Source organism: Mixophyes fleayi, chromosome 8 (genome assembly GCF_038048845.1).
Source record: "Mixophyes fleayi isolate aMixFle1 chromosome 8, aMixFle1.hap1, whole genome shotgun sequence".
Classification (NCBI taxonomy): Eukaryota; Metazoa; Chordata; class Amphibia; order Anura; family Limnodynastidae; genus Mixophyes; species Mixophyes fleayi.
Genome location: NC_134409.1, coordinates 133,700,431 through 133,726,775, shown reverse-complemented (window position 1 = coordinate 133,726,775; position 26,345 = coordinate 133,700,431). Strand labels below are relative to the sequence as shown.

The 26,345-nt window shown below is 42.9% G+C and overlaps 1 protein-coding gene and 1 long non-coding RNA gene across 2 annotated transcripts in view; one reads left to right on the top strand and one right to left on the bottom strand.

Moving 5' to 3' along the window:
- LOC142099786 (uncharacterized) overlaps positions 1-26,345 on the top strand; it is a 365,154-nt gene that overhangs the window by 74,197 nt on the left and 264,612 nt on the right. The gene's annotated exons all lie outside the window — the stretch shown is intronic.
- The window catches only part of PLXNA1 (plexin A1), a 195,687-nt gene that overhangs the window by 11,506 nt on the left and 157,836 nt on the right, over positions 1-26,345 (bottom strand). The window contains 10 exon segments of the mRNA XM_075183644.1: positions 515-568; positions 1,427-1,573; positions 5,634-5,700; positions 12,973-13,229; positions 19,143-19,285; positions 21,931-22,165; positions 22,278-22,421; positions 22,505-22,744; positions 22,984-23,077; positions 23,626-23,793. Coding sequence (XP_075039745.1) covers positions 515-568; positions 1,427-1,573; positions 5,634-5,700; positions 12,973-13,229; positions 19,143-19,285; positions 21,931-22,165; positions 22,278-22,421; positions 22,505-22,744; positions 22,984-23,077; positions 23,626-23,793 — 1,549 coding nt within the window.

Sequence of the window (26,345 nt, the reverse complement as noted above, 5' to 3'; positions counted from 1 at the left end):
CACTGCATGGCATAAGCCAATTAGACTGAATCACCTTTAGGGATATCCAGAAAACATGGACATGCTGGGAAAAACAAGGCCAGTGAAGATTTAGTGTCAAAATTAGATAGGCGACAGGAGAGTTATTAGGAACTGCAATAAAACTGCTGAATTATTTAGATGTATAAAGTTTATTTGAACTTAGTGCCATATTCTCTCCACGCCATCATGCGCCATTAAAACGGTGCCGAGACCTGGAGGTTCAAGTCTACAGTCCTGAGGCCAGCGAGCCATCGTGCTCTGGCTGTTGAACTACAATTCCCAGCTGTCTTGACGGAGCACACTGGGAATCTCTAGTTTAACAACAGCCGAAGAACCACAGCCCCCAGAGAACCGGTGTTAGACAGTAAATAAAAAGACAGAGGAAAGTGTGAAATGGATTGAAGGATCCAGCCATAGACGTTAACCCCCTTACCCGCCAGAGAGCAAAGGTCTGGGGAGGGGGAGGGGCGCAAAGCGCTGCGACTGAACTTACTTGAGGCGAGCGGCTACATGACTCGTCGCTCAACCCAACGTCATCGGCACAATTCTTCAATCCATTATTAGGCAAGCCAGTATAGTGAGACACACAGAAGAGGAAGAGAGAAGATGGGGGGAGAGAGAAAAAAAAAAGACCAATGAAAAAACAAACGGCTCTGTACTAATTGGTTCTAAAGTGGGGGGGTGTCTGATATCTGGGTTTGACGAGGACTCATGAATATCTTAAGCTGGAAACACACAGCAGAGACGTATGTTGGGGCAGAAGGGACGTGGGAGGCTGAACGTCACGGATCTGACCATTCAGACACCGCACTGAGTGACCGGATCACACTGATATGTAATCCCGCGGACCAGGCTCGTCTCTGGTGACCATCAGCCGCCCAGTTTACGGTCCTGGCAGATCAATTCTGATCCGACTGCATCAGATTTTGATCTGTGAGGATGGAGCTGCACACAGTGCAATATCTGGCCTGTAACAATGACCAGGCTGTCTGCACAAATCTGTCCGGCTTTGGTACAGTGAAGCTCAGTTGTAAACATGGGGGACAGGCAGTTTTCCTATTTGTCCCCGGTATTTAGCACAGCATTGTCCAACTGAGATCCTTAAATAAGGACCTGGTACATTACTCCTCCTGTACTTTTCATTAGCAAAATGCTGGCAGGGGACGTGAGGCTCAACTTGGACAATCGTACTTATGTCAAAGACCGTTATAAGAAACAATCATTAATAAAAACATTGCAGTGATGATACATTTGGATTTTTTTTAATTTTTTTTAAGTAAAATGTTAGACTTAATGTGATGATGTCATATTACTTATAACAATTTCAAAAATCTGTCAAACTGCACCAGCCCTGCAAATATTGAGAAACCATGCTTGGTTCCTAACGGCGCTCTGGTGAACTAACCAGCATCTTGTAGTCGATCTGCTGGCGGATCAGCTTGTCCTCGCTCAGGGAGTACCGCGCTTCTCCTGTGATGGCGTCAATCGGCCCCTTCTCCATCTGTTGCTTGATAGCGCAGTACAACATGAAGAGCGGCTCACCGGCACATTCCTGAGACCGGAGGGAACAAAGTGACAGTGAGCGTCGGGCTCGGAGACGCATTACACATATACACACACATTAGGGGAACAAATTCCTGTCGCCAAGAGGCTGCAACTTACAAGTGGATATAGTATATTTACAGGGAGAATGTACATAAGCATCGTACCGACAATATGTAGTGACCATTCCATGTGACCAATTGTGTGTTGTTAGGTAAACACTACAACTAAAGATATTGTTTATAATCTTAGAATGTTGGGTTTGAAAGTTATACATCACCTATATCTTTATGTTCTCTCTCACCACGTTTGATCACAAACTACCTTGTCCTGTTTTTTTGTGTTTTATTTTTAAATGTGAAGGGAGGGGAACTGACACCAAAAAGTTGCCACTAAAAGTTTTATGTGCAGAAAGGGTTAATGCCAAACATAATTCAACAACCAACCAAGAAATAGCGAAGGACCAGCTCTCACAATGGATGTCTTCCTCTTGTGCGACAATTACCAAACACTAAGCGGCTTTAAGAGCACACAATAGGTCGCGGGCAGCTCTGGCAGTGAAAGGGTTTAAGCCGTTAAGAAAAACAAAACAAGTCCCGAAGAAGATGAGATTCCGCCATTGGTCCATCCAGATTACTGACACTTGGGCACCGTCTCCCTTTCACGTACAGATCTGCTTTGGTGCAAAAGTGTAAGTGCTTCCTTGTCACCATATGCTGTTAGCATCTCGTTAGCATCTGCAGTAATTAAAGAGACAGCTGCTAACGAGCAGGAGCAGGCATACATCATCCCCAGACCTTCCGACAACGCGCTTGTCTTTGAAATTATGGTTCATTTGCAAACCTAGCTTCATTAATTCAGCTTGGGACGGCGATGTGGAGGATGTGAGAGGAGCAGGCTGTGCCTGGACACAGTGTGGGTAATTAATGGGTTCTGGAGATAAAGAGGTGGCAGGATTTTTTGGGACACTAGCTCTAAGATTGGCGGATTAACCATCTAGAGGGATTTGTTGTGTCTGGCCAGCCAACACTCAGATCCTTTATAGTGCTTCCACTTTTCAGTGGCTACTATTAGATGTGTCCTACATTGTATAAGGAGACATCTGTACATTAGAGGGCGAGATGTGGGCGTTAGCATGAAATCAGCTGAATAACGATGTGGGATATCTCTACACAACTTCTGTCTTGCATAAAGGGATGAATACAAGGGGGTAATCAAAGGATTTGTGTTCCTAACCTCCTCAGAAACAATATTTTATTAAAAACTCTACTGCACAGTTTGTGTTTTCTCACCAATGACCTTTGCATGTGTTATGGGGAATTACAGTATATGGGGAGATGGATTCAGGTCTTTTGATAGTGACCATAGACTCAGAGGACACAATTCTCTGTCACTCTTTCGTGTACAAGTTACCCAGCTGCATTTTAGGAGCGCAGTGTGACAGAACTAGGAGACACTCCGGCATTTCCAAGCAGAAAGCTGCAAATGTGGGAAGAGCATTATTGACAAGATTTAGCTCATCAGGCAACTAATACTGTGCGTTTTTCAACTTCAGAGTATTTTTTCCCCCGTCTCTCTTCCTCGCTTTGCAAGGAATGTCTCATTAAGCTTCTGATAAATAACTACCCGAGCCCTGAGATGCAAAAGGCAGAGAGGCTAGGGATAAATATATATATATATTCTGCAAGCTCCATATTTTATTGCCGATAGCAGAGAGTCGTTACATTGCTCTCCTTGTGTATATGCCAAAATCTCTACTGCCCAGAACAGTCAGACAATTAAACATCTGGTCGTAAGTTACAGTGAAGAAAAAAAAAAACTATTTTGTGTTCGTAATAAGGATGAAAGAGACGGAAAGGTTGTTGCAGAAATGGAGATCGATACTTGCAAAAGCCTCCCAGCTGCGGGTAATAGGATCTGGGATTTTACAACTCCTGGGGGTTGGCGCAAAACTGTACTAAACCTAAAAGGTGGCCAACGATTGTGGCAGGAGCATGCACAGCAGGTAGCGTTAGCTCATGTGTGAGCCGGCAGTGACATTTAGTCTGAAGCCAGTTCTGTTGCCTTGTCACCACCAGGCGACCTTTACACAAATGACTGACAATGCCACGGGCAGCAGCAACAACAACACTGAGCAAAATCTGAGTTTTACTGTGCTTGGCAGTGTGCGTGCAACGCTCAGGACCGGTGTCCGCACTACAGGAGAATGACAGGAGTTATAGGTCAGCACCGGCGTGGGCTATGGTTGTTTTCTCTAAAAGACGTATTTCAGGGTTACACGGTACCAAGGTTTATTACAGGTTTCCAAGCTTGTACAGATCAGTATAGATGGGAGAGAGGTGACAAGAGTCAGATGGGATCAGTAACTTGGATTGTGTGCTTTGGGGGACAATGAAGTACTGAAAATAAATAGGGATCCCACATTTAATAATGTGTAAACCTCTACTCTAGAGACTAGGAAGCGTTGAAGGACAAACAACCTCTAACCTGCAAACACTATAGGTGACCCTGCAATAATAGGAACTGACTTGCGGTGCGTCAGTGAAAGGGTTAATGAGAATCGGTATTACACTTTGATTGTCTGACTGCTGGACAGTAGTCAGGAATCCAGCCCGAGAGAACTAGCTAAAGTGCAATTTGTGATAACCAAAAAACACAGGTCTACCTGCAAACTAATTCATACCCAAAAATGCTTATTGGACGCAAGACGACCTTAGACTCACAGCCGGCCCAGTCCTCCTTGTTTTATATCATATCCGATTATCCCCGGCAATGCTGAAAACACCTATGACTCAGTCTGGGCATAGACTACTGGGTCATAAGGACAGGAAAGGCAGACTTAGCACTATACCGCAGCACCATAATTACAGCCTAGGCTAATTTGGCAGCACAGTCGCAGGTAAAATATGCAAAGTTGGCACTTTCGGGGAAGGAGTGTTCGCGTCCTGCCTGGATTCTCCATCCACTGCCCAGCGGAAGAATTGGAGGGGGACGCCAAGCTGTATCAGTGTGTTATATAAAGAGCACATAATGAGCAGGTAGGTGTACATATTAAGCATGTCCTCAGAGTTTGCAGAGCTTTTACCAGCTTACTGCAGATTAAATGGGCACTTCCAGCCTTTACTAAAGAGCTGAGAGCTTTGAAACACTCAGATTAATATTAACTGTCAATCTCTCAGTCAGGGTAGGGGTGGAGAGAGCGTATTTCGGAACAAGAAAAGTACTAAGGTGAGAGGAGGTTTGTGCTCTGGAAATGGTGAAAAGCTGCAGTACATAGGGGGGGGGGGTAATATTTTAAATATAAGGAATGAAGCAACGTGAGGTCTGACAATACTGCTACGATAAGCAGAACCCAGGAGGGGTGGGGGGGGGGAGGGGAAGATCGGGGCAGAGGGCTTACACAGGAGTAACTGGAAGGGTGATCGCAGAAGACTTTCCTCTGTTTGCCAACGTGTTTTGTTATTTTTAAAATAAGCTGATTTTATTTTGATTGTTTGTGTTTTATTATTTATTCCCACCTACAATATAGCCCCCATTTTAGAAAATGTCATTTTGTTTTCCGGATCAAAATTACTCTCTGTACTTTTTGTTAAAACATTAAAATTTGTTTTTGGCAAAGGTTTCGATTCATCGTTCTTTTTCTGCAACATTCCCTGGGATACTTGTGTACAAAGCAACAATCAATGTATGAGATCATATGTAACGTGTTCCGAAATATTCCATCTGCTGTTTTCCTTTGTACTGCTCACTATCAGCTTAGAGTAGTTATGTGTCTCTTCAGTAGTATAAATCACAGGTTATACAGAAACAGGGGACCAGAGAGCACAGAAAAATTACATTTGCCACAGAACTTATAGTTTCTGAATGGCGGGTGCTGAGAAAGTATGGAAACCTATACATGTCTAGTCATATAGTACATGGCAACTATACATTATATACTGTGGGTTCATGTGATTGCTTCCCAGTAACGTGACTAAACTAAATACAGTCCTCAGACATCCTGGTCACTAACTATATGCTATAGCATTGACCATTCCAGTCATATACAAATAACATATAGTAGAATTTACCTTTAAGAACTTGTAGAGAAGAAATGTGAACCAGTTTGTGAGCATCTTCTCCGCTACGGACTCCGTTCTAAGAGAGGGGGGAAAAATAAGGATTTTCAGAAAGACATTTAAAAGGTGATATGGAAGCAAACAATATAGAGGCATCTAGATTAATAAAACAAGGGTACTCTCATATCCAAGATGTCCCTGTTTAAAACAACAATCCCAGCTTTAAATAGCAAGTTGAGACCCTTTTATATTGTTATTTTTATTAGCTATCCTCCAAGTAATTTTGTCATTTTCAAAAGCTCTCTTAGTGGCAAACAAAAATGGCTTCCAGACACAGCCCCTATTCTACACAGGCTCACAGCTCGAGGCATGTCGTGTGATGGCAAGGGGGAGGTCACAGTGCAGACAGAGCTCAGAGAGGCACTCCAAAACCTCTCTGCTCACTACATCATGTGACTGTGGTTTCCATGGTAACCCCGAATCCTAAATCAATAGCTGCCTGAAGAGACAAACCCAAAGGAAATGGAAAACATCTACATTCTTCTTGTAGCCTGCAATAGTGATGTTAAGAAGCGCACCTGATATTTTTTTTTTTCAAGGGATTGCTGCGTTAACCATCTTCAAACTGACATTAACTTTTAAAGTCTCCGCTTATTGTCTGCACAGTGGAGGAAGCCATCTTGTGGACTGAACCAATATTCAAGAGGGTGCAGCCTGTCCATCCAAAGTCATGTCACTGGTTCTTAGTGACTAAATAAATGTGCTATAGGCACATGAATATCGGCTCAGCCAATAGAGTGCCTCATTGGTGTCACTGGTTGCTAGTGATTGGATAACATTTATTCCATGTGTTTGGGTGCAGACCACAAAATGGCTGCCTCAGTTTACCTCAGGCTGAGGAAGCTTTATAATCACACTTAATAAATATGCACAGAAATGCAGGCTTTATTACATAATAAATTTAATTAGGATATGATTTAATATAAAATAAGACAATATTTTTATAGAACGGACTATGATTCAGAAGTTGCGTTTCTGAACTATTATTTGATATATAATAGAGTCCAGTGGCCCACGCTGTGCTAAGATTAGAACCCGGCCCGCGTCCTGTCTCTGTTTGTGATACTTTCACCGTTGGCATTGCGCAAACGTGGGAATTATAATAATCAACAACAAGCCACCCAGAGGCAGCCAACAGCTTCTTCATTGATCTCAGTATAAATTACCTTCTTTCTCCCTCTCTCCGCCTGAGTCCGCCCCAGGGAGCCTAAAAACTGCAGCCCATAGTTTTGTAACAGCAATGAAGAAAGCAGACATCAAAGGGGGAGAGGACTCCAACCAGCCAGGAAGCACTATAATCAGATGCATTCATGCACCATTAAATGGAATGGGCTCAGATCACAGAGCTTAATCCTTCTGCTCCTGGGGGACCTGTGGCACTGAAGTGGTTAAGCATCACGTTGTACCACGGTCAGACATGGCAGTGCCTCTCTGCGCTAATGGACTAAGGACTATTCCATCATATATCTGGGTGCATTAATCCTGAACTCTCTGTGTACTCTCTATTTCAATGGCTGCAATGTATCTACTGGACAAGCATCCAATATACCGGGAATTCTACAGTAAAACATTCTCAGTGTGTTGGACGCAACCAGGAGGAACAAACAGAAAGAGGGTCCAAGAACTATACTCGCTTACGTATCATAGCTGGCTTCCAGGAAGCAAGTATGAAGAAAACTGGTGGACAACGGCGTGATGATGCAAACGTGTCATTATGGCTTCATGGCGAGATTGACATCATAACAGCGCGTTACCTCCCGCCTTGTAAGCAGCTGCGGCCCTTATGGGAGAATTGCCTGCTATACCAGGAGTCCAGGTGGTCTCACTTTAATCTGGCAGTGTAGGTAACTATGCTAATAATATGGCAGCGATGACATTGGTTCTAAGTTATCACACACATTACGTTGTATTGGTAAACGATTCCATTCTATATACTCTAGTTTGGTATTTGAGCCTCTAGGGCTCCCTTACTTTGGTGTAGTAGATTTAGAGAGTCATTTTATTTGCCAGTAGTTGCTGTATTATGGATGCACCGATGTAATATAGAGAGTCACGCAGGAAGGCACGGCAGCTCCATTGGATCTAGACACTGGGACACCGAGGACTGGGAATGATGGAATGTGCAGGTCCTGATGCAGACAGAGTCCTGTATAGTACAGAGCTGTCTGCAGCAAAGAGGAACCAGACCTTTAATAGACTAATGTGAAACATACTGCATCCCAAGCAAAAACGTCTTTATACAGTTGTCGTATGAAAGACATCAAACGTTAGATGAGTCAATAGAAAAGTGTCTAACACAGCTAAAACTGACTGCACAGAGCGGCCTGCTCAGAGACAGATGATCTCCTTACAGATTGCACATTAACGGGGACCGAAGAGTTGCATGAAAAATAACTCCGCAAAAGTCAATATCAAAGTGCTGGAGGGTGCATCACAGGAAGTACATGCTGTTGTAGGATGCACAAAGTAAGAAGAAATCGTGGACACAAACATTACAATGAAGGTTGCCCAGCAACAAAAACGTCACAACTGCAGCAAACCGGAACGTGCTCCATCAAAGTGCAACCTGTGGGGGGAGCAGTTACCGCCCACCTAGAGCACCTATGAATCTTACAGGAGGGATACAAAAGGAAAAACTAAAACCCAGAAGCAACAACCCGGGAAGAGGTAGAGTATATACTAGATAAGACTCTTTAGTTACATTGCATAAGGGAATAACACATTGGGCCTTTTCAGACCTCTAAAAAGGACACTGAATAGATTTGGGATTCTAACGTTCATAACCAAGAAAACAGGACCCTTATTTTGTTACTTGGTTATCAAAAAAGGTGCCGTAATTCAAGTGGATGTAAACCACTATGGGATATACCCAAGAAGACGTGGCCCCAACACACAGAGACAAAGACATGATGCCTATAGTGGGTGATGTGAGAAATACGGGGTGTACGAAACAAACCACAGACCGCTGGTGGGGGCTACACCACACATACAAAGGATGAGGCGGAGATGACAGAAATAGGACTTATCAGTACGATACAAACCAGGCAATGACATCCCAGTGTCAGACACCATATCCAGGGTGTTCCCATCCCCAAAGCAGCAATACTGGGAAGGTATGGTCTATGTGAGGACTTCATTACAGACAAAAGGGGTGATTTAGGGTTCATGGACACAAGTTAAATACATTTTCTTACACTTATAGCTGCATTATGCTTAGGGCACCTCAAATCTATAAGGATGTAACCCAGACGGAAGGCAGTTCTTTTATAGCAAACATAGAACCTGCACCTACTTTCTGTAGGTGCAAAAAATACACTTTTCAGATGCGACTGTAACCCTAAATACATCTGGCTAATTGCGTCTCCATGCCCATATTATACTTTATGTGACCATCCCTGATCCGCCACTTCAAGTGCAATTGTTCGATATGTGCAGCTGAAAATAAAGTTTGCATGATGTGCAAATGCACTAAATATATGTTACACAAGTTTCTTGATTTTGCAATAAAATCTCAAATACACAACTTCTAGTCTATAATTTCTGCAATCAAATGGGGAAATACAAAACATTGTCAATAACATTCCCACCAAGGCCAAAGAAATAGGATGTGCTCCGGTGCTGGGATTTCTGAGCTACAGAATTGAAGGTTTTCACCTAATCAAATGCAGATGGGCAGAAGGTTACAATCTGTGAGCGTTCCTTTGCACTATATCTAATGGTCTATATGTACAGAGAGAGAAAGCCACCAGGAGACACTGAGAAAACACTCCAATAAAACTGCCAGGACACTGTTGGCGCTGGAGCCAGGACATGAAGATGCAGAACAGATGGGAAGAACTGCGGAAAAGACAGGAACACCGGGATCTCTCAGACTGTAAACAGATAAGGAGAAGCCTGACTCATCAGAGACCCATATGTGTCCTCAAAGACTACCCGAAGCAAAGATACAAGTGAGGACAACTGTCCAAACTCCAACCAACCAGAATCAGGACAATGTCAAAGAGGATAATTACATGTTCAAATTTATACCACATTCTTCCTGAAACAGGACAAGCTGAGCGCGACGCTATCTGTAAATATTCCCGTGCAGGAGGACTTGTTAAACCTAGAAAAATATTTGAATGTAGCTCATTAGCTACAATACTCCTCTGTAGTCTGAGTATTAAGCTGGGTACACATCTATGCAATTATCATGCCAATCACACGATAAACCACCGTTTGGTCAGATATTGCAAGAGTGTGTACGCTCCCACCATCATGTACCACCAACGTATCGTTTGATTTGGTTTTATAAACTTCCTAAAAATCACGGCCATCAATGGAACGATGTTGGGCGAATGTGGCAGTGTGCACGCACTCACTACCAGCAGTGCAGGCAGATATCTGTACAGTGTACAGAGTCACCATCTTTTTAGCAGATAGTTATGAGAGATGAAGATCACAGATCTGAAGGTAACTTGTGTAGACAGGAATCTGCATGATCATCGGGACATTCAGTCGTTGGCGAAATCGTTACAGAAATCACATCTGCAGTAAGATTACACTGGTGTGTACCCAGCTTTGTGTTCTTTTAGGTCAAACCAATGTTACAACATTCTGATCTTTTTACCACTGTAAAAGAGAATGGTATATCTAGATTAACATGCAGAAATAAGGCTGGCAGAATTCTTGGCTGCTTATAGATCAGCGGTGGAAGGAGAAAGCTCTTGATCCCAATTTCTCAAGCTTTAATTAGCCTTTGCTTAAAAAGTACCGTGTTCAGTTTTTGAGAACTCCCCTTCAGAAAGGTATTGACAAAATAGAAGATCCAAAGAAGGATTACAAGAACCGTGCAGGGTTTAATGTACAAATCTAATCCAAATTTGTACATTTTGGAGAAAAGAAGAGAACGTTGATTGAGGGGGCGAGGGTTCACAAAATGAATATTAAAAAGAAAAATCAGGAAAGTACTAGAACAAGGGGACATCATCCTAAATTGGTGAGTAGGAGGGATGTTACAGAATTTATAGTACATAGTTCTATAGAAAGAGTAGTAGGTACTCGGCAAAAACTCCCAGCAGTAAAAGCAAAAGTGAAGGAATTAAACATGATCAGAACTACCGGTCTGTTCCAAATATTCATAAATACATAACATAAATCAAACCAAAGCAATTGCTTTTTAATTTTCAAAATAGTTTTCACATACCCATTACTCCTAAAATTTGGCGACATGTGTTTTTAAGGTCAGTACACACGATTGTCAAACAATTATCAGTATTGCGCTGATGTGAGATGATCAATGATATCTACACTTTCAAAGATTTCTGTCTGCCAGAAGCTTCGAGGAAGCTCAGTACTACACACACTCAGACTGATATTGGTTGGACAAAAACAAACAATTTCTTATAATCGGGGTTTGGATCAGAGTTGGTTTTTCTGCACCAAAAGGTGCAGAACATTGTATCAAAGCATCTGTACCCAGCTACGTTATACCACGCTGGCAGGGCATCAGTGCCCTGAGAGGTGGCATAAATCGGTTATATCGCTGTTAGACATGGCCTACCTAGGTTTTGGGATTTCCATGCTGAGAACACATTAAAACACTGCATACACAAAACAACAATTGTTGCACGTATTAACAAAGTCCTATGGATAACACCACCGTACCCTTACACTATAAGCTAGAATTACTAAGTGAATGTGTATTATTATCCTACTGATCATCGCTGCATAGGAATGTACCGAGGAGCACAATGTTATATTCCTGCATTCAGATGACTGGTTTCAGCTGCTCTGTAAGGAGCTGACACAGATAGGTAGAAAGAAAGCAATAAATAAGCATTAAGAGCTTCATTTACAGCCAAAGCCGACGGTCACAGAGCCTTGAAGTGCAATTTATGTCACCGGGCCTGTGATCAATAGAAAGAGGATGGGAAGATATTGAATTAATGAAGATAATGTATTTTTTAGTAGAACCTCTGCTTTTTGCATTCGGAAATCGATTTGATTGTGTTTAATTCTTCTTTCAGCGCTGCCTCTGTGTGGGGATTGATTTCTTTCAGACACCTTTTTAATCATCTTCTTCGCATGTGTGGAGCATTGTGCTCAGGGTACGGGATGGGACGAGTGATGGGGACGTCATCTCAGGGACCTGCAGTCTCTCGCCCGATGGGCCACGTGGAGACATCCAGCCACTCCGTAACAGATCTGAGCTTATCGGTTTCATTTACAAGGACAACGGCCATCGTATAAGTCTGCCTAGAACAGTGTTTCCCAAACTCGGTCCTCAGGGACCCCTAACAGTGCAGGTTTTCCATATCTCCTTGTTGGAGCAGAGGTGTATTCATTACTGACTGACACATTGTAACAGATCCACAGGTGGTATAATTATATGTCAGTCAGTAATGATTCCACCTGTGCTCCAGCAAGGAGATATGGAAAACATGCACTGTCAGGGGTACCTGAGGACTGGCCTAGAATATAAATTTGAAGCTGGAGTTCCCCTTTAAGGCTCAGTAGACGCTACATTTTTTTCAGCTTTCTATAAACATAGGCGATTTCTAAATGACTAATACTGCGATGTCGGGACATCGATCCGAAACGATTTCTTCTCGGAATTTTCCTCTATCCCATATTAAACTGGAACAGGGTTCAATAATACTCTCATACTGTAATTATCTCTTTCAGTGCTGATGACCTTTGTCGTTTTGTTATTGACATTTTTTTTTTCTTTAATCCATAATGACTTTGTAATATAAAAGAAAGGCCCCAAAACTCAGACTAACCGCTCAAAAGAAAACTCCTAAGTTAATGAGGAAGATATAACATGTGTCTCCCACTCCCCTCATTTTATACAAAGTATCACAGGATTAGACCAGTGTTCCATAGATTGTAAGCTTGCGAGCAGGGCCTTCTCACCTCTTTGTCTGTTTTACCCAGTTTGTTTATTAGTTTATTATGTTTGTCCCCAATTGTAAAGCGCTACAGAATATGTTGGCGCTATATAAATAAATGATGATGATGTTCCTCTAAGGTTGTATTAAACACTTTCATACAAAACATGTCAAAAACAAACCTAACTGTGCTAGGGCATATTTGTGAAAAACTAAATATATCTAACATTGTCACATTAAATTGCATTGATAAACGCTAAACAGACATACAGATATTTATAGCAGTACCCAGATCTGGCAATTAACAGGTAACGACGTTGGTCCCAAGCAAGGGTCCACCACCAACATGCTGTACGGAGAGGTCTGTAACTACGCTGTGAGCCATAAAATCAGACTAAGACTGTGCGATATGAACTCACCTCCTCAGCAGCAGTTTCGGATGGTTCTTGCTTTCGAGGTTCTTCTCGATCAGGTCGGAGAGGAGTTGTTTTAGGACACCGGTGGCGTATTCCATCTCGCCCTGCAATGCTGTCATGATTAAGGAGGCTACGTTTCCTCGATCCCGCATGGAGAAGCTGCGCTGCGCCTCCAGAGTGCGGATGAAGGTCAGGAGGAAATGCTTCTTGTTGAGCAGCTGCCCAAATAGGTTGAGAGCCTTCTCCACGTTGGCTTGAACCTTTGATAGGAAGACAAACTAGTAAGTGATATTACATAATACTATAGACTACACTAAACATAAGTACAGAATGTATGCTCAGATAACAATGTACCCGAATGTTCCTAGAATATACATATATAATATCTGTCAGTCTGTCCTCATATACAAAGTAAAAGTTTCCAGTGCACTGAGGCACCTTTTGAAGATGAAAGCCTTTTAATTGCAGGAGGCATATGCAGCATTATCCATATGCATTTCATGTCCTATATTTATACAGCTTTTCAATGTACCTTTCAGCGTGCCGCTGTAGAGGAATCTCCGAGAGCGGTTTTGAAGAGCGTATTTAACCATTACACACAGGTGAGTGTAAATTCAACCCGACATAGTGACACTTCATCATTTTAACAAAGGGCACTTTTAATTGAATGGGAACTTGGGGAGAGGGAACTTCTGGCCTAGTCTCATTTTCTCTGCCTGTTCCTTGTGCCTTACCCATTCTGCGCGACTGATTAATTCAACCATTAAGTAAAATTATCACCCCGGTTTTGTATAGTTCAAGAGTCTTCAACCTTTGCAAGCTTTAAAAAGACCCAAGCAGCTGGGATATTAATCACTGGCGTAATCATAATATATTCATTGGCCATTAAAGCCCGGATTTTTCAAGTGGTTTTTTTTTTGTAAGGTTAAAATTGCACATAACAGGTTCTCCTGTGGAGCTTTGAAGAACAGCCTCTCTCGATTCACTTACCTCCAGCCCACCAGCACGATATGGTCTTATTCAAGGGGATCTGATTGCTTTGAGAGTTATAAAGTCATTGAATTGTTTTTACTGGAAGTCCAGCCAAGGCTCTAAAGCTGGTGTAATGATGTGTCAACGCTTAACCCCTTCCACATCGTAATAGAAAGTAACACTCTCCATCAATCTGATTGGTGACATCAGCTCTTTTCATAAATGTCCCCCAATTATGTTAGAACGCAGACCGATTTAAAAGGCACTTTCCAAAACCTACAATGACACGGCCATTTCTAAGGGTGGGCTATCATATTTCCGTAAAATTAAACAATTGATATTGTGTAATATTTTTCCAAAAAACACAATTTTTTAATCAACCAATCAGAATTGAAATATTTAGAAAAGTCTATTTAGTATTAATGTTACAACAGAACATTTTTTTTTAAGATGATCGCTACAGATCGTTTATGTAAATGTAGGCTCTTTTACAAACCTTAACATATTATCTATAATAAATGCATAACCACCCAAAACACGAATGGAACATAGAACACACAATGCGTTGGTGACGTCACTGGTTCACAGTTCATTGTCGGCGACATTCTCATGAATGCTGGTTCAGACCAGAAAATGGCTGCTTCCTCTGTGCGTAGACGACTTTACATTAAAATACATCATACTCCGCTCAAAACTGTGCTTATTCTAAACATGTGTATATGAACTGGAGTTCCATAAGTTGATCATTAACCCATTAATGTGACCTAGAGACGTATGTATCGCTTCTCGGCCTTTTGGCTAAGATCGAGTACCTGTCTGAGTAGGGTTTGCCTGTGCCTGAAAGGACCATGGGAAAGCTTGGTCTGGCCAGAAGGCCGGTGGCTTTGAAAGCCTGGGCTAGTGCCCCTGGAGTGGTGACCCAGGGGTGCCATAATCACCTGGGGCGTGGGACCCTCACTTGATACGGCACTTTGCACAAACCCCACTTTCAAGCCACACACCTTTCCTTGCCCCGGCCTTTTGGCTAGGCAGGAATCATTTTTAAACATCTCGGCCGAAAGGCTGGGGCCGTTATACACGGCATTATTTATTTTTCTCACCTGTTTTGTCACTCCACTTTTTTCTATGTTTTACTCACGGATTCTAGGGTGCGGATAAGGTCCTTATGGGCTCTATACCCCCGAAGATCTAGGGGGGGCTGTGTGGCCATTAGGTTCCGGTCCCCCTGAAAACCCCATCGTTGGCTCACCCTCCCGGGGGTGAGCTAGTTGTCGAGCCCTGGGTGAAGCCTCGGTGGATCCCAGGGCCAAAGGGACCCCCCCTAACCTCGCAGCGAAGGGGGGTCTGAAGACCCTTGCCCCCTAAGGGTCCTTATGGATCCGGGGGTCGGGGACTAGGGCCTTTCCTTTATTGAGGAGGGCCAGTTCTGCATCCCTTGTGCACGTTTTTTAAGTTTTCACTTATTTTTTCGGACACTTGGGCACGAGAGCACTGATTGGAGTCTTTCAGACTACCTAGGCTTTCAATAAAAAAAAAATAAAAAAAAAATAAAAAAATGTGTATATGAACTGGAGTTCCATAAGTTGATCATTAACCCATTAATGTGACCTAGAGACGTATGTGGCGTAGAGCGGCGATTATAGCGCTAATTACAAGCGATAAGTCATAAAGCACTTCTGGAGCTTGGAAAGCATCCGTGTTCTGCTAACCTTATACAAGTAGAAGTGTCAGAGTAGAATGGATTCAGTGGCTAAGGATATATTAGGGTTTCGGCTAAAAGTGGGAAACATGGTCTCTAGTTCTCGTGGCATGTGCCATCCTAACTCTAATCATTAAAACGAAAGCACTGTCTCCATTTCTCAGTCTTTGGGGAAGAGCGAGGGACTTGCGAGTCTTGGCTGCCAGCAGCTTGTGTAATAGCAGCTTCAGAACGTGCTAAATCTGCAGTGGGAAGGAGAGGATCAGGCTCCGTAAACTGCTGTGGGAGATGGCAGTCACTGATCTGTGCCAGAGTCTGATTTCTAGCAAGTTGTGTGCAGAAGCGCTTAGTGAAAGGATTTCTACCTAAACTTACAAACTAACCATTCTGTTATTAAAGGGACTCTACATCTCAAGTACAGTTCAAACCAGCATGAAAAAGCATTTTTGTAATACTTCTAAATATATATTTAAAATTTACTATACCAACTTATCCCACACATCAAATGTTCTACCTTTACTGAAGTCTCTCTCTACTAGAAACATTTGGTTTCTATCTGTTCCCAGGAGAGTGTAACCTGATCTTAGTCTGAGCCAGTCAGTCACCAGTGTCCTCAGTGATCATGTGATGGCAAACGGTATGATATCCATGAAAGACAGACAGAGGGGCAAGTAAAGATTTACCTTTATGGAGAACACAATTCTCACCCACCATTGCCCTCTGATAATAATAGATTTCTCTTGGGAGGTCCATTGTGACCTCACCTTAAAAACACTTGCTCATGAGACATTAGCATGTGGAGTCACTGAAGCTCCTGCCAAAACTCTACCCAACAATCAACCGTCTTTCAAAGTCACTGAAGTCTAACTTCTATATCCGTAATTATAGGTAACCTGGGCAGCCCAGATGTCTCGTTCTTATTTCCCACACGTGCCACGTGTACCGTTTAATATGCTTGTTGTCATCATCATTTATTTATATAGCTCCACTAATTCCGCAGCGCTGTACAGAGAACTTACATCAGTCCCTGCCCCATTGGATATTACAGTCTAAATTCCCTAACACACACACACAGAATAGGGTCAATTTGATAGCAGCCAATTAACCTACCAGTATGTTTTTGGAGTGTGGGAGGAAACCCACGCAAACACGGGGAGAACATACAGACTCCACACAGATAAGGCCATGGTCGTAAATCGAACTCATGACCCCAGCTGTGTGAGGCAGAAGTGCTAACCACTGAGCCTACTGATTGCTCTAGGCAAAGTTCATTTTAAGGGTTACTACTACTTTAATTTTTAGATATTTTTTTGTAGACAAATATTGAGGATGTATGTGACCATCTGGAAATTATCTGGGAGAGATTTAACTTCTCCCTAATTACCGAATATCTGACTGATTCACCGGTGCACCTTGCAGGAGACAAAAAGCAGATTGCAGATTATACGACCAGGGGAGTCTGTCGTTAGTTTTACAAGCTGGGTTTTGAAAGTAAATTTAGAAAGCTATTAAACATATCGAACTATGAAACAAGCGCAGAAAATGTAAGACACTTAATTGCATCTGTCTTTATTGGAAATCCTATTGATGTTATAGAGTCGAGGAGATGGTTTAATGGTAGATGTTGAACTCAATAGAGACGTATGTCATGTAGCGAACTCAGTTTTTATAGAAAGCAACGTGGCTTTTAAATGCTGGGGGGGGGGGGGGGGTCCTCACAACAAAAGGATTTTTTCCATCAATATTTTTTATTAACTCTAAATGCACATTTCCCTGCTCCTCCTGTTTGTAGGAAATTGAATGGTTTCTACAAGAATTTACTGGCAACGAACCTGGCAGTTGTCCATAGTTGGGTGAGATCCAGGACGGGTGTTGTAGCTATTGTAGGGGGTGTACGGTCATTTAAACACTGGTCAGCTATGTCTGTATAATAAACACGCTCTTACAATATGTGCGACATCATTCATCTCTAGAGTGTCGTATAACTGCATCCTTGTTACATGGATGATCTCAGGTGGAGTCGTGCAACCTGGCTCCAGAAATCAGAGTTAGCATTAATCCAGAAGTAAAGAAAAATTAGGCACAGTGAATAAGAAGTTACTGCCACATAAGGCACCTCAGGCCTGACTGCTAAAAATAAAAAGCGGGTTGCTAAGTTCATCTTGGAGAAAAACGCAGCCCTAGAATATTCAAAGGGATACACCAACGTTCAACCAATCAGATCACTAAGGTTTTTATTGGGCTACCCTCAATCTGTAGCCAGAGTAATAGAACATGCATAAGGCTAGACCAACCTGTAGCCAATCAGAGTAATAGAACATGCATAAGGCTAGACCAACCTGTAGCCAATCAGAGTAATAGAACATGCATAAGGCTAGACCAACCTGTAGCCAATCAGAGTAATAGAACATGCATAAGGCTAGACCAACCTGCAGCCAATCAGCATGTAGGAATATTCCCAGGCATAGACCAACATGTAACCAACCAGCATACTGGAACATATACAAAACTAGAACAACCTGCAGCCAATCAGCACATTGGGACGTTCACAGGACCCCACAGGAACCCTATCAGTAATATTTCATGTGGAATATGTAATAATCTTGCAGTGGCTGCTGCTTCCTCTATAACATAGGGCGCTAGTGTTAAACTTAGGCTCCATTTATGACCATTATAGGGTGGACACAGTTACACTGCCAATATAACTACAGATTATCCGCAGTGAACCTTTAATGACTGACCTGCATGGGCACGCTGTAACTTGTAGTTCCACAACAGATGGAAAGCCACAGGTCCCTATCTCTGCCAGTCATTGCTACTTAAACGTTGTATAAAATGATCATGAGAGTTTTAACACCTTTCACAAAAATGAAATTTTTTTTTACAATTTTTACAGAATTTTGAGTCTTTCAGTGAATTCCCCATAATAAAATATATTCATCATAAGTAATTAAGTTTATCTTGCATCAAATAATTAAATGCCATCCTCGTTTGTCTTTCAGTTGTACAAAGCTATAAACTATTACTAGATTTAACTGTAAGTAAAACAGGCTGCAGGTAATAAACAGAAGCAAAGGTTCTATAGTCCATAGCAACCAATCAGATATCTAGGCTGTTAACATATGGTTGCTATAGGTGACAGTACCTTTTAGAAGTTCATTGTGCGCTAACTCTCTGAACTTCTTTTTGTCATTTATTCCCAGTACAAAACTGCTAATCGGCCGCCTCTAAAACATGAGCTTAACCCTTTGCTATAATACAAACCAGCAAATACAGTCCTGTTGTATTCGCCTTTGTTCGCCCCCCCATTTAACAATAGTAGATTAATGAGCAGGATATTTCAGCCCAATGCTCAAATTAGATGCGCGCCTTGTTTATTTTTGTATTAATTTTGAACGAGGCGTTTTCTTTTCCTGAAATGAGGCCAAGTAATGTGTAGCAGGAACGAGTTTGAGGCTTTCTGCAGTACCGAGCAAACAACAATCAGGTCCAGGATTCTTACCTCCATCTCCTTCAGAACCGGGTGGTCTTCTATGCCAGGGAAAAGCACCCGCATGGCGTAAGTCCGGTAGTCCAAGAAAGGGATTCCGGCTCCGTCCAGGTCATTGGTCAGCTCGTGGATGTCCGTCTGCAGCTCAGCAAAGGCTATATGAAAACAGAAACATGGGCTACATTAATACACCGTATTCCGCTCACGTGCGCCATCTCCAGACACTGAGCTACGTCAATCGGGAAAGGTGTGGAGGCGCTATCCACACAGCACAGTAATTCCTGCTATTGTGCTCCACGCACCATTTTTAAATAAAATCTTCTGGCCCGTTGTAATGAAAACAAAATATCACACGAGTTCACACCTCCCTGCCTTGTCCGATTACCTGAAGATTTAAATCTGCCGGGTTTGATTACCTCCAAATAAACATTTTGCCTGATCCTTGGATAATCCGAGACGCTGACAGGAGATAAGAGGGAGCGAGATACCTCTCTGGTTCTAATAACTTAATCCTGAAAATAAGCCGCTGGCTGCAGCCTTGTGGTGGGAGGGTGAATCCTGCTCCTAATCAGCATTTTCTGCACTATCAGGTTGTATAGATCAGGACACAAATCTTATATGGTTACTATACACGGCAGAAGGTTCACGTGAGGACAATATATAATTATAGTAGGAGCAGCCTAAGAATAAGCCTCAGTTCACCAGGAACATCACCTGAATAACTAGTGAACTGTGAGGCACTAAACGTGTGTTCGGTTCACAATGCGCGTGCAGACAACTGGTACACTCTGTCGTTTTCAGTTTTGAAAGCTCACCTTAGTTTGGTGTATGGTGCACACTATTTAAGTGATAGGCAACAGTCAGCCCCCGAGACTTCACCTGCGGCCCCCAGATCCCTCCCGATTCACTGTCAGATGTTTGTTACAACTTGTAACACTTGTTTATAATGCCCGCTGGATATGTTATTACAGATAGGGGTCTCCTCCTTTGATTACATGTATTGTTTTATCTTATTACTGAGATTACGGGTAAGGTGCGGCCCTTTTGAAGGTTAGAGGGCCCATATGGCCCCTTAAGTGCATCAGGCTGACCGCCATTGTTCTACTTATTTAATAGAAAATTATAAACAGAAAGTTGTTTTTTTTTAAAGCCCTTCTCCGTTATAAATTGAGGAGGGGGAAGTATCAGCTCTTGGGGCTAGCAGTTAGAGCACAATGTATCAGCAGCGGTTTATTATGAAACAGCCCTGTAATAAAGCTGGAGGCATTTACTGCAACACAGTAAATATATAAGTATAATTACTATGTACGTGTATTAATAACAGCGTCACTGGTTTTGTTTATTGGTCACATTGGTTCTGTGTGTGGAAAATGGGATTCAATTTTTGGGATAATGTCTCCATTTACGTCTCCGCATAAATGGGCATTTGTGGGTCTATTGTTATTATGGCAAATCCAGTTGTGGTTTCCCAATAAAAGCACAAAAATACAGTATAGGAAGTAAAGAGTCGGTGTGTTCTCGAGAACAAAGCGCGTCTGTTTCTTCCTTTATATTGGATCTCAGACACAATGTTTACTGAGCAAATCTGATCATACACAGCAAATAACCAGCAATCTCCATTATAGGTGCAGTTGTCCCTGCTCACCATCTAAGGAAGTGCAGGTAAAATTGTGACTGCATCAAGTTCATGAGACACAGATCTGTGAAAGGAAATTCAATTACATTTATGTGGCAGAGCTGAGAGAGGAACTTTCCGAGCTGTCAGATGCTTAGAAAGGTTGTGGGAGCAGGAGGGGGAGGGGGGGAGACAGCTGAAAAGGAGGGGGGGGGGGGCAGCCGGCAAGCGCAGATCTCCTATCTGTACACCGAGCAACTCAAAGACACAGAATGGGTGCAAGATACCAGCGCCGCTTAATTAAAAGCCTATTCTTTTATCTGGCAGCTGTAGAATATTACAGATGATCTTTCCTGCAGCTCGCTTGTTGCTCCATTTAACTATAGAGTTCTAAATATATTAGACACACACCTATATTACACACACACACCTATAAAACACACTTTGGTTTTCTTCATCTCTGCAATGCCAGCTTTGCTCCCCACCTCTAGCCCCGCAGCTGTTACAGGGTTATGACCCAACATTCTGGTTAGACAAATAATGGGCAATTAAGCTCTCCCTGCAAGAGCTTCACAGACTCCCCGGTCCCGGTTTTGCACACATTTCCTCCACATAATGAGACACCCTGGGTTTCTCAGCCTCTACCGTCAATTCCTCGTTCTTCAGTTCATTTTATTTGGTCCACCTCAGTAGATAGTCAGATATAAATGGAAGCCATCATTTAGCTCTCCCTATTAGTCGATTGTATCCTTCACAGATTCCCAAAGGAATGGTCTTTGATGCCAAAGAAAGAAAAGCTACATCCTAAGGAGATACATGAAGCTGTAAGCCCCATTACCTGATTTACAAGTACGGGATAAGAAAGAAGATAAGACATGAGTCGATGGAACATGGTGTATGTCTGACTTCACAGTGAGCCTTAGAGCTCACCATATTGCCAACCCTCTGTACAACAAGATAAAGTGTGTGTAGGAGATGCAACATCTGCCCTAGATAAAGATATTAAGTAGTGGCTTGGAACGCCATCGCAAGTTATGGATAGTTTCAGGATATCTTAGGATCTTTTTGGAAGGACACATATATGCCTTAGTAAATATGGAATATATACGCCAATATATACGCCATTCCAACCAAACCATACGATTCTTTTTGCCTATAGATATAAGGCTTCATTCGCTCATTTACCTTCTTTGCATTCCAAGGCCACCCGTGATTCCAGATTGTCCATCTGCAGCTGCAGACGCTTCAGGGTGCGATCTGCGTCTCTCGACTTGCGCTTGTAGGCGATCAGGACGATGATGATAATGAGCAGCAGCAGTCCACCTCCCCCTCCGATACCGATAATTGCCGGTAGGGTCAAGAGGCTGTCGGAATAGATCTGCAGAGTGCCGGGAGAAAACTCAAACCCTCCGGCTTTGATCTGAAAGAGCAACAAGGCCGTTGGTTACATAGAGAAGACTGAAGGTTGACGATCATAAAATGAGACATAGAAGAGGAAATTAGTTAATAAGTGACACAGAAAGATTACTTACTGTGACTTTGTGTTGTCCGGTAAGGTTTGGAGACTCACACAGGAGCTGAGTCTCTGAGACAGTTAATGCACATGGAGTATCTCCAATCAACACTGTGTAGTTAAGGCGGAAATTACCGGGAACGGCGGGCAGCAGGTTCCGACCCTAAGGAGAGAATCAGACATAAGCCACTCGCTAAGGTCAAGTTCCTGGCGGTTCCCGTAATCCAGAGAGAGACCCAAGCTGACCTTGATGATGAGAGGAGAGCTCGGCTTCAGCTCTAAGTTTCCCGACGGACTCAGGGGCTCGAACACAGGATCTGGGTAGTAAGTGAAGCTGGTCGTGTTCACAATAAGCAGGGCCTGAACATTGTCCATGATGAAACCAATCTCATCGGGACGATCTCCGTTCTCAGGTGGGGTTCTCAAGGGATTTTCGATGGAAGGGGCTAGGCACACCATGGTAGTGTCGTTGTAAACCGTGCAGTTCTAGTAAGAGAAGAGATGAGGCTCATACAATCATGAATGGAATGACCTCTCTGTCTGGGGAACAAACCCCCCCCAAAAATATTGAAGTGGCATTGTATCACCCAAGTATGAAACGGCAGAAAGTAACAAGGAAGGTGCGATTTAATAATTGGTTTCTTTTGCACATATACCAGTTTATAATGTCACACACCATCAAGGGTCGTAGCACAAATTCCCAGAACACGTAAGGAAATACTCACATTCTCCCTCTCGGCATCGCCATATTTGGCACGTATCTTTGGTTCCCTAATAGTGGCCAGGTTTATCCCAGTAACCGTAAGAGGGGTTCCACCACTGCAAGAGAGAGAACGGGCTTATCTAGCGTTATCAACAATGGATGGTATATACAAAAAAAAAAAAAAAACCTCAGCAAATTAAATAAGCTTACAATAGACATTAAACGTATTTGACAGAACCTGTAAATATATAGGTGGAAAAGCAAAACTTAAGCTATTTAGTTTGAAGTCAACTAGAACATCAGGGCTGAAAACTGCATCTAAATCAGACTACTGCCTCCCAAAACACCCACATATCTACTAAACTTTATAACAGTGGTTCCCAAACTGTGCGCCTAGGCTCCCCCTGGGGTGCCTCAGCGATCTCACAAAGGTGCCTCGGCCAGGGCCAGTGGTAAGCAAGGCGGGGGACTACTTGGTAATTATTTTGGCTTATGGGTGCCTTGAAAAAATTATGGAGGCCCTAAGGGTGCCTTGAACTGAAAAAGTTTGGAATCCACTGGTCTATACCATTAACATATTTGAGTAGACTTGTAGCAGCCTATTGACTCTATGCCCTACCCAGCCACCTGGAATATCCCTGACCACATGGATGAAGGATATTACCTGGTGATGCTCCATTCCGGCTCTATCTTCTGCACTGTGGGATCCTCCGTGTAATTGTATTTCACCTCTGAGTTGCGGAGCACCGCGCGGTTGATGCGAATCTCAATCTCCGCGCTAGTTGGGTTCTGACCCTGCGGGGTCTTACAGCGCATTTCTTTCGCCGTTCTCCTACAAAATGAAAGAAAAAGGCAACAAACAATTAATTTAATGAAAATCACTGAATGCCTGTGTTATCTTACAGCATCTTTCTAGAAAATAATCAGTATATTTGCTGAAACAAAAAGAAAATTTTGCAGCTAATACCTAAGGATCACGTGCAAACACCGAACTCCTGTTCAGGAGAAAAGTCTTCAGGGAGATGCAATCTACCTGACCGCTCTCTGAGTCAATGCTGGATTTCTAGACTATGATATAGAGACCAGATCGGATAAAGGATTTCCGCCTGGCTCGTCCATCCCGGAAAGACATTTCTCAGAAGTCTGTTCTCCGGGACAGGAGCGGTTTACTTGAATGTCTCTCAATTCACAAGTTAGACAATTTAGCATTGCATAATATATACAAATATATTATATAAAAACTAGATCTATTTCATGAACTAAAAGATCTAAATTAAGGTTTGTGATTGAGGGAGATTCATTTTTTTATGCACAGTAAACACTAGATCCAGTGAACACCCCAGCAGACAGCCTCAGATGGCTTCACATGGTAAATAATATTACAGAATCGAGCTATGAAAGGGCCGCTAGACCCAACATACAAGGAGGCTTATGTAAAAGATGCTAAAACATTTACAATCATATATGTAAAACTTCAACAGATTACTAGGACTGAAGATTTTGTTTAGATAAAGCTGTGATTGTGAACAGACTTTTAGGATAGATTTACAAAACCTTCCAAAAAGGAGAAGTGGTGATGTTGCCCATAGCAACCAATCAGATTCTAGCTATCATGTTCTAGGATGTACCAGATATATCACATCCACTTATTACGTCCTTATAGCCTGATGCAATATTAATCAGTAAGAGTAGAATTTTATTCACGGAAGGCGACTTATCAGTAATAAACACCCGTGAAGGTGCGGAAGAGACACGTGGCACAATATGGGCAGAACCAGCCGTATGCTCGGGCTCCTCGGCTGCAGGGGCCAGCAGCGCTGTCTGTGTCAGATTCCGTAGCTCTGTAACGCTGGGTAACATAGCAGCAGAACTCTCTGTATCACAGGCTCAGCCAGCAAACAGCAGCTATTAGCGCTGATAACCAGCAATTACCACAGGAAAATATTTAAAGACCTGCTCTATTATCATTCGTAATCTAGAAATTATGCACTTGAAATCCTATGGAAGGGAGACGCAGGCAGAAGAGAGCGAGGGATGCGCAGACACACCAGACACAATAGAGGACACTTAGAGAAACCGTGATGCAGGTTCTCTGCAAGTTTATGCAGCGAACTTCAGTGTGTCATGGAAGATATCATACAATTTCCCTAGAAATCTGTGGAGCATTATATATATATATTTCAAAATCACACCCAGAAGAACCCCCACGGTCTGCAACATTTACGTCTGGCTTTCAATGATCCTTACAGATATAGTGCACCTTTATCGCTAGCCAATAGGTGGCAGTATTTCTGCCCATGCAATACTATTACATTATAAAGTGAGTGCATCCAGCCCTATTTTTTGTCCCGCCCACTGCTGACATCACAAAATTAAAATCCAGCGCAACTGTTAGGAAGCGGGAAAAGCAGAACGCAAGTGCTGCCATCTCTATCGCGCAGTTTTAAAGAGAAAGGACACTGAGCATCACTTCTGTCTGATTTTTAGCAAGTGTCGTACTTATAAACGTGGTGAAACGCGTTGTCCCCACACACACACACAGCAGTTACATTGCAAGGCCTCACTCTCGTACCCCATGACTTGTTACGAACATGACAAATCTCAAAATATGGAAATCAATAATGAATTTGTTATCAACATTTATAACCCCCAATATGCTTGTTTTCCAGCTCTAATACAGATCAAAATATTTTTATTGCTCCTACAAGATTGGTGAGTGTCTGGTCTTCTTCTCTCTCTAGATAGATATATATATAAATATATTGTTAGGGCTAACGGTAAATGTCATGAACTTGTAGACCAGGTAGAGGAGGTCTTCGCCTATAGCAGCTGCCTTTCCCATAGAGCTGAACACGCTCACAGGTACTCCGATGCCCCCAGGACGTATACTCAGAGTAGTACAAGCTTATGGATTTACCGTAGCGCAGGCGAGGGCCTGATGGCAGGAGATTAGCGAAATCCAGAACAGGCCAAGGTCAAAGGGCAGAAGCAGACAGCGGAGCGGGGTCCAAGCTGAGGTCAGGGCCGGCAGAAAGATAGAATATCCGAAGAACAGGCAGAGGTCAGGGTCACCAGCAATCAAACAAGGTCCAGTAAACAAGCCTTCCCTGCCTATATATACATGGAAGGGCCAATAGAAACTGGAGAGGCACAGCAGGAAAATCAGCCCCCAACTGGAGACTAGTTACACCCCAGTAGTTGCGCACGCGCCCGGCTGCCCGTGGCGGTGATGTGCAGAGCGTCCCTGCCGTTGCCATGGTGACGGCCAGGAAGAAAACCGGAAGTGACACCACGGTCATCATGACAATGGCCGCAAATCGTCCCGTGAACACAGTTATGACAGAAGTACTGCTGGGGTAAATAAGGAGAAGCCTGAGAACCAGT